The sequence below is a fragment of the Pan troglodytes genome, chromosome 9 (genome assembly GCF_028858775.2).
Source record: "Pan troglodytes isolate AG18354 chromosome 9, NHGRI_mPanTro3-v2.0_pri, whole genome shotgun sequence".
Lineage (NCBI taxonomy): Eukaryota > Metazoa > Chordata > Mammalia > Primates > Hominidae > Pan > Pan troglodytes.
The window spans coordinates 79,048,161-79,056,235 of NC_072407.2; the positions used below are offsets into that span (position 1 = coordinate 79,048,161).

An 8,075-nucleotide genomic window follows, 5' to 3' on the forward strand; every position below is an offset into this window, starting at 1 on the left:
AGGCATGGCTCTGAATGCCTTACATGAATTAACTCATATAATTCTGAGACACTGAGATAAAGGAGTTGCCCAAAGTCTCACAAACAAGGAACCTGAGGTTCAAAGGGATGGAGTAAGTGGCAGATTTGTCCTCTTTACCAAACTTGCTACTCAACAGCCATGACATCAACAAGGAGACAGGTTATGTTGACCTGGACTTACCGTGAGGTGAGCTGGAGGAGGTGGTATTTGAGCTGTGTCCTGAGAGACAAGGGATCAGGGCCAGCAGAGGCTAGGAAAGTTTAAGGTGCATGGGCTCCAGGATGCCTGATGAAAAAGAACCATAGAGAGAAATGCCCAATACTTCACAGCAAGTCAAAGCCCTCAGGCTGCACAGTGTGGCATCCAAGAACAGAGCTGAGCGAGCCAGCACCGCCCTTGGGAACAGGGCCTTGCCCAACACCTTTTCATTTACATCAGAAGTTGGCTGTGATCCAAGATCTTCTATCCGTTTTATCAGAGTAAATGCAAACTTCTTTGAAACAAGATTTATTGTTACATTAAGAAGATTATTTTTCTTTCCAGAAATGATGGGGGATGCTTAACTTTTTTAACTAGTATTTGTGTAGGACGTTAACATAAACAGGATTCTCTCCTTATTTCATTGAAAAATGAATGTTAACTTTCTCAATTTTTCAAATGAGGATATTGAAACCTAGGAGATTAACTCAGGAAAGAAGCTGGGGCTCAAACTCAGTTATTCAGACTCCAAATTCTGTTTTCATTCATTTTTTTATTCTTTCATTCATTGAAAAAAAAAATTGCATTCCCCAAATGTGCCAGGCACAGGACTGCGCACTGAGTAGACAGTTGACGGTAAAAGAGACATAGCTTATCTCGCAAGCCCTCTTCTCACAGTGCCTCTAACACAGAAGCAGGAATAAGTGAAGAGCAATATACTATATAATACTCTAGTATTTCTTATCAGCACTCAGTGATTACATCCACACTTTTGCAGGGTTCTCACACTTGCATTTGTAGTTCACTGCTCCCATTCTTTCACTGAATGCCTGCTTTGTGCTAGACATTGTGTATGGACTGTAATACACAAGCAATAGGGTTCAGTGCGATAACACCTATGTGCAAAATACCTGGAAGTATTTATTGAGCACACACTCTTCGAAAAGCAGTCTTTCAGCAAATATTTATCGGCACCTTGATAATCCTAACAGCTAATATTTACTGAATACTATGTGCCAAGGACCATAGTAAATTCTTTACACACATTATCATTTGGTCTTCACAGTAACTCTTCAGAGGCAGGTATTTGAGAGCTTAAGTCAACGTGCTCAAAATCACAACACTAGAAAGCAGTGGCAGTGGAATTTGAATCCAGGCAGCCAGCATTTCCTACTACTCGGCTGTCCTAACCTATGCAGGGTGCTGGTAATACAACGGTGAAGACAGGTGCGATCCCTACCCTTAAAATGCTTACAGCCTAGAAGGGAAGATAATCTTCAAACAAATCACATGCTGAGAATGTCTAACAGGGTACCTGGTCTCCTCTGGGCTTCATTCAAGCTTCCCCAAGAATATGCCTTGTCAAGTGGACCCAGAGACTGAGTTCTTAAGTAGACAGACCAGGGAGAGAGACATCAATCCAGGCAGGGGGACAGCACAAGGAAAAGCTCTGAGGTAGCAAGAGGTCTGGCAGTCTGAGGCTGTCACTGGGCTGAGGGCAAGGCCAGGTGGATCACAGGGAAGCTAAGGAAAAGAGCATGAGGAGCGGCATAAATCTACGTAATTCAAAGGTTTTTCCAGCTGCGGGAGGGGAGAGGTCGGCCGAGAGCAAGATGGTGTGTAGAGACGCCAAGCAGGACGCTACTTCATGTGAGGCGGGAATGTTAGTTTGGATCAACCTGTTGATAGAGGGAATGGAAGCAGGTAGGTTGATGAAAAATGCAGAAGAGAGAATCAACGGGGCTTGGGTGGGGAAACGAGGGGAAGGAGGGAGTCAAGCAAGGTTTTTGGCTTGAACAACCCAGTGGATGGCAGCACTCCGGGACAGCTCGGGGGAGGAAGATGAGAGTTCAAGTAGCATCCAAGGTGGCTGTGGACAGCCCTATGGAGCTGTTAAGTCAGGCGGCTGGATGGACATGTGGCTCTGGAGCTCGGAGGTCCTAACAGTGAAGGAGATCATCTTGGACAAAGGTGAAATGAGTGTCTAAGTCAGAGCCCTAGAGGCCTTCCACTATTAAAGGTTATTATTAGAGAGGTCAGGTGCGGTGGTTCACACCTGTAATCCCAGCACTTTGGGAAGCCAAGGCAGGAGGATCACTTGAGCCCAAGAGTTTGAGCTCAAGCCTGGACAATATGGCAAGACACTGTCTCTACAAAAAAAATAGAAAAAATTAGCCAAGCACTGTGGCACATGCCTGTGGTCCCAGCTATTTGGGAAGCTGAGGTGGGAGGATCACCTGAGCCTAGGAAGTGCGGGCTGCAGTGAGCCACGATCACACCACTGCATTCCAGCCTGGGTGACAGAGTCTGACCCTGTCTCAAAAAAAAAGAAGAAGAAGAAAGGAAGAAAGAAGAAGAGGAGGGGGGGAAGGGGGGGAAGGGGGGGAAGAGGGGGGAAGAGGGAGGAGGGGGAAGAGGGGGATATGGGAGGAGGGGGAGGAGGAGGGGGATGAGGGGGAGGGGAATGAGGGGGAGGGGACAAGGGGGAGGGGGAGGAGGAGGGGGAGGGAGAGAAGGGAGGACAGAGGAGGGAGGAGGGGGAGAAGGAGGGGAGGGGGAGGGGGAGGAGGAGGAGGAGGTTATTAGAGAGGGGGAACTGAGCAAAGGGAACTGAGAAACATGGTCAAAAAGAAAGGAGGAAAGGCAGGAGAGTGTGGAGTCTGTTTTAAGGAGGGAGAAGGAACAGGGCACAGTGGCTCATGCCTGTAATCCCAACACTTTGCGGGGGCTGAGGTGGGAGGATCACTTGAACCCAGGAGTTCAAGACCAGACTGGGCAATATAGTGGGAACCCGTCTCTACAGAAAAAAAAAAAAAAAAAAATTTAATGACCCAGGTGTGGTGGCGTGCTCCTGTAGAGCGCCTCAACTACTCCAAAAGCTGAAGTGGGAGGACTGCTTGAGCCTAGGTGGTCAAGACTGCAGTGAGTCATGATGGTGTCACTGCACTCCAGCCTGGGTGACACAGCAAGACCCTGTCTCAAATAAATAAATAGCCAACGGTCTGAGATGCAGAACCTGATGTGACTGAATTTTTAGCAGGGCACAGTTAAATACGGGAAAGGTTGTTCTGACCTGGGATTCGTCCTGGGGGTCTTCATAAAAGCCAGGCCTGAGGTGCACCTGGGCAGGCTACATGCAGGAGAGGGCCTGAAGGTGAATGTTTGGGAACAGCAAATAATACCAGCAGGTAGAATGAGGAGGCAGAGCTAGAGGATGCCGTGGAGGTCATCTCACCCATAAGGTCATATCACCCGTGTCACCCAGTCACTGGCCACTTCATACTCATTTCATGCTCACAAGAGCCCTGCAGTAGGAATTCACTAACCCTTCGTCACAGATGAGAACACTCAGACCCAGCCATCGGAACTGACTGTTCAGACGGTGCAGATGGGGAAGTGGGGAAGGCAGAATTCGGCTCTGGGTCTGAGTTCAGTGCTATCACCTCATGCTTCCTCGACTCGGGAGGCAACGAGGGGAAGTGATTAGAGATGATCCGAGCTGGACAGAGGTGGACAGGAGGGAATAAATGAGAGGGATGTAGGGCGCAGAATCAACAGGATGCGGAGAGCAGGTAGCAGCTGAGAAGGACAAGAAGGCTGGGGCTTCTGGCTGGAGTAGTCAGGTGAACGGAGGTGGGAACAGCAGGGTATGGGTTCAGGGGAAGATGGAGACTCAGACGATGAGTCCACTGGGCCTATGTGACGGGTTGTGGGGCGGTGTTGTCAGGAGGCAAAGAGAGACACAAATCTGAAGGTCAGAGGAACGGTCCGGAGTGTGGGAGACCAGAGACCGTCAGTGTAATCTTGGATTTTGATTCCTTTTTACCACTTAACAGCAGAGTTGAGAAGGGGCTGCAGCTGGGTTCTGGGAGAGAAGTGACGGGGTACGGGTGGTGTCCTGCCGGTGTCAAAGACGACTTCCGGCTCACCTCTGACTCGGCTTCCCCCACAGATGGCTTTTCCCTGCCGCAGATCCCTGACTGCCAAGACTCTGGCCTGCCTCCTGGTGGGCGTGAGTTTCTTAGCACTGCAGCAGTGGTTCCTCCAGGCGCCAAGGTCCCCGCGGGAGAAGAGGTCCCCGCAGGAGGAGACGCCAGAGGGTCCCACCGACGCTCCCGCGGCTGACGAGCCGCCCTCGGAGCTCGTCCCCGGGCCCCCGTGCGTGGCGAACGCCTCGGCGAACGCCACGGCCGACTTCGAGCAGCTGCCCGCGCGCATCCAGGACTTCCTGCGGTACCGCCACTGCCGCCACTTCCCGCTGCTTTGGGACGCACCGGCCAAGTGCGCCGGCGGCCGAGGCGTGTTCCTGCTCCTGGCGGTGAAGTCGGCGCCTGAGCACTACGAGCGACGCGAGCTCATCCGGCGCACGTGGGGGCAAGAGCGCAGCTACGGCGGGCTGCCAGTGCGCCGCCTCTTCCTATTGGGCACCCCGGGCCCCGAGGACGAGGCGCGCGCGGAGCGGCTGGCGGAGCTGGTTGCGCTGGAGGCGCGCGAGCACGGCGACGTGCTGCAGTGGGCCTTCGTGGACACCTTCCTCAACCTCACGCTCAAGCACCTGCACTTGCTCGACTGGCTGGCTGCACGCTGCCCGCACGCGCGCTTTCTGCTCAGCGGCGACGACGACGTGTTCGTGCACACCGCCAACGTAGTCCGCTTCCTGCAGGCGCAGCCACCCGGCCACCACCTGTTCTCCGGCCAGCTCATGGAGGGCTCCGTGCCCATCCGCGACAGCTGGAGCAAGTACTTTGTGCCGCCGCAGCTCTTCCCCGGGTCCGCTTACCCGGTGTACTGCAGCGGCGGCGGCTTCCTCCTGTCCGGCCCCACGGCCCGGGCCCTGCGCGCGGCCGCCCGCCACACCCCGCTCTTCCCCATCGACGACGCCTACATGGGCATGTGTCTGCAGCGCGCCGGCCTGGCGCCCAGCGGCCACGAGGGCATCCGGCCCTTCGGCGTGCAGCTGCCTGGCGCACAGCAGTCCTCCTTCGACCCCTGCATGTACCGTGAGTTGCTGCTAGTGCACCGCTTCGCGCCCTACGAGATGCTGCTCATGTGGAAGGCGCTGCACAGCCCTGCGCTCAGCTGTGACCGGGGACACCGGGTCTCCTGAGGCCATGGGCGGCTTCAGCCCCGGGCCTCCAACCATGACGGTGTCCATGCTGAGAAGGCAGCTTTCCCGCTCTGGGTACCTTACATCCTGCCCAGCTCTGTGCACCTGAACCCCAGCTGCGCACTGAAATCAGCTGGGGTGGGGGGTGTGGAAAATGCCTACATCCTGGCTCCATCTCCCGAAGTTTCGATTTGATTAGTCTGGGGTGGACCCAGACATGTTAAGTATTTTTTAAGTTCCTCCAGTGATGCGAATGTGCAGCTAGGCCTGAGGACCACTCGGCTAGACTATTTCTTCATCCTCGCAAAGCCAGCTCCACCGCCCTCTCTGCAAGACTTCCGGGCACCTCGCTCCCACACTCGGGTCCTCTTGAGCAGTGGAGCAAGGGACACCTGGGAGCGTGGGAGCCAGGATCAGCGCCCCCTGCCATGTGCCTACAAATGTCAGTTGTGATTTCCACTGTTTACAAGTGAGTGGAGCTGGAGCTGGGCTGACGGTGTCAGGTGGATCCCGCTTCCCCCTCCCCCAAGAAGTCAGCCAACACGCAACTGAGGCGCATGTGGTGGCCTTCTTCCCACCACTGCCCCAGTACACCGTGAGGTAGAAATCTTCACCGTGCAAAGTGGAAACCAGAGGCCCGGTCAGACAGTGACTAATCCAGGGCCATGGCATTCCCAGACAGCACACCACTGTGGTCCCCTCCACACTCACCCCAACCAAAGCTAATGGCCTAGTTGGGTCCTGCCCGCCAATACTCACCCCCACGGGTCAGAGACAGGCTCCTTGCCGGGGTCTGGGCCTCAGGCTCAGTGGGCCTTGGACAACCCAGCAGGGAGTTCCGGGGAGTCCGAAGTGGAGAAAGGCTGGTGGGAACATGGAGGCCAGTGTTGGGGAGCCTGTGGAGGCAGGTGTGTAGAATTGTGTTCAGGAGGTGGGGGATCTGAGACCGAAGTGGACAGTGGTTAAGATTGTGGGGCCGGGCGAGGTGGCTCACGCCTGTAATCCCAGCACTTTGGGAGGCTGAGGAGGGCGGATCACGAGGTCAAGAGTTCGAGACCAGCCTGGCCAATATGGTGAAACCCCGTCTCTATTAGGAGTACAAAAATTAGCCGGCTGTAGTGGCTCGTGCCTGTAATCTCAGCTATTTGGGAGGCTGAGGCAGGAGAATCGCTTGAACCTGGGAGGCGGAGGTTGCAGTGAGCCGAGATCGTGCCACTGCACTCCAGCCTGGGCGACAGAGCAAGACTCCATCTCAAAAAAAAAAAAAAAAAAAAAAGGAGAGTTTGCAAGGGTGGGTGGGAACCTGGTGCCTGGGGCTCTGAGAACCAGGCTGTGGTCCTGACCTCCAGCAGCTGCCAGTCATCTTGGCAACATAGAAAATCAAGGAAACGGCCTAAGGGCAGGCAGAAGTGTGTGTCAGCAAGGTCCCAACTATGTAAGATGGACACGAGGGACTCACCTTCAGGGAGGAAAGAGCTGGGGCAGAAAGTCAGGAGACTGGCCAAAGGTCCTTCCCTGCCTTCAGGACGAAGACCAGACTCTTCAGTCCTGCATTTCAGGCTCCTGCCACCCGCCTGCTGCTCACTGATCCCTCCCTCCCACTGTCGGCCTCCATCCCGGTGGCAGTGCCTGCGCTTTGTCAGGCTCTCTCTTGTCTCTGCATTTTGCACAAGCTCTGACCTAGTTACCGAAATGTCCTCCAACCACCTCCATCCTGCATGTCTCTTGCACCAGTTAGGACACCTGTGGGGGAAGCTGCCAGCTGCCCATCTGAGTCGGCTGTCCCCTTCCTCCTGGGCACTCACCTAGACTCCATTTCCCAGCACCCCGTCCCCTGAAGTTAGATGTGGCCCTGTGACTAGGCCCTCATGGATGGACGGGAGTGGATGAGGATCACTGTGGCACCTGGGCCTGCGTATGCTCTCTTCCTCCTTCCCATTCGCTGGAACATGGATGGGCCTGGGACCCAGCTCTGACTTTGCAAGTGAGGACAATGCTCCAGCCCCAAGTGGAAGTTTCTCAACTACTGACATTTGGGGCAGGACGGTTCTTTGTTGTGGGGGGCAGTCCCGTGCATTGTAAAACATTCAGCAGCATCCATGTCCTCCACTCACTAGATACCAGTATCACAGCCCAAGTCATGACACCCAAAGTATCTCCAGACATTGCCAAACATACCCTGGTGGGAAAATTCACCCTAGCAGAGAACCGCTGGCCTAGAGGAAGGCAGAGAAACGAGGATTCCTGAGTTCCTGCACGGAGCAGAGCAGCCTGGGGACCAACCTGGAATACTCAGTTCAGACTGCTGAGGAAGACAAAATAAACTTTTATGCTTTTAAAAAAATTATGGACAGAACAATATAGACAAAAACTTTTATGATTTTTCAGCTTCTGGGGTTTGTCTACTCTGTTACAGCAGCCTTGCCCTGCTAGTATTTTAGTCTGTTCAGGCTGCTGTAACAAAAATACCATAAACTGGGTGTCTTACAAACATTTCTGAAAGTTCTGGAGGCTGGGAAGTCTAAGGTCAAGGTCCCAGCAGGTTTGGTGTCTGGCGAGGGCCCATTCCTCACTGCCTTCTTGCTGTGTCCCTGCATGGTGGGAGGGGCAAGCAAGCTCCCACGGCCTCTTTTACAGCGGCCCAGATTCCATTGGTGAGGGTTCTGCCGTCATCACATCATCACCACGTCACCTTCAGGGCTAGGATTTCAATGTAAGAATTCCGGGGGGCCGGGCGTGGTGGCTCATG

The 8,075-nt window shown here is 54.2% G+C and overlaps 1 protein-coding gene across 1 annotated transcript; it reads left to right on the forward strand.

The window, feature by feature from the left end:
- Positions 1-2,830: 2,830 nt before the first annotated feature.
- B3GNT6 (UDP-GlcNAc:betaGal beta-1,3-N-acetylglucosaminyltransferase 6) lies at positions 2,831-6,597 on the forward strand. The gene has a single exon (XM_016921662.4). The coding sequence runs from the start codon at positions 4,172-4,174 to the stop codon at positions 5,324-5,326; it is 1,155 nt and encodes a 384-aa protein (XP_016777151.3). The 5' UTR covers positions 2,831-4,171; the 3' UTR covers positions 5,327-6,597.
- The last annotated feature ends 1,478 nt before the right edge of the window (positions 6,598-8,075 follow it).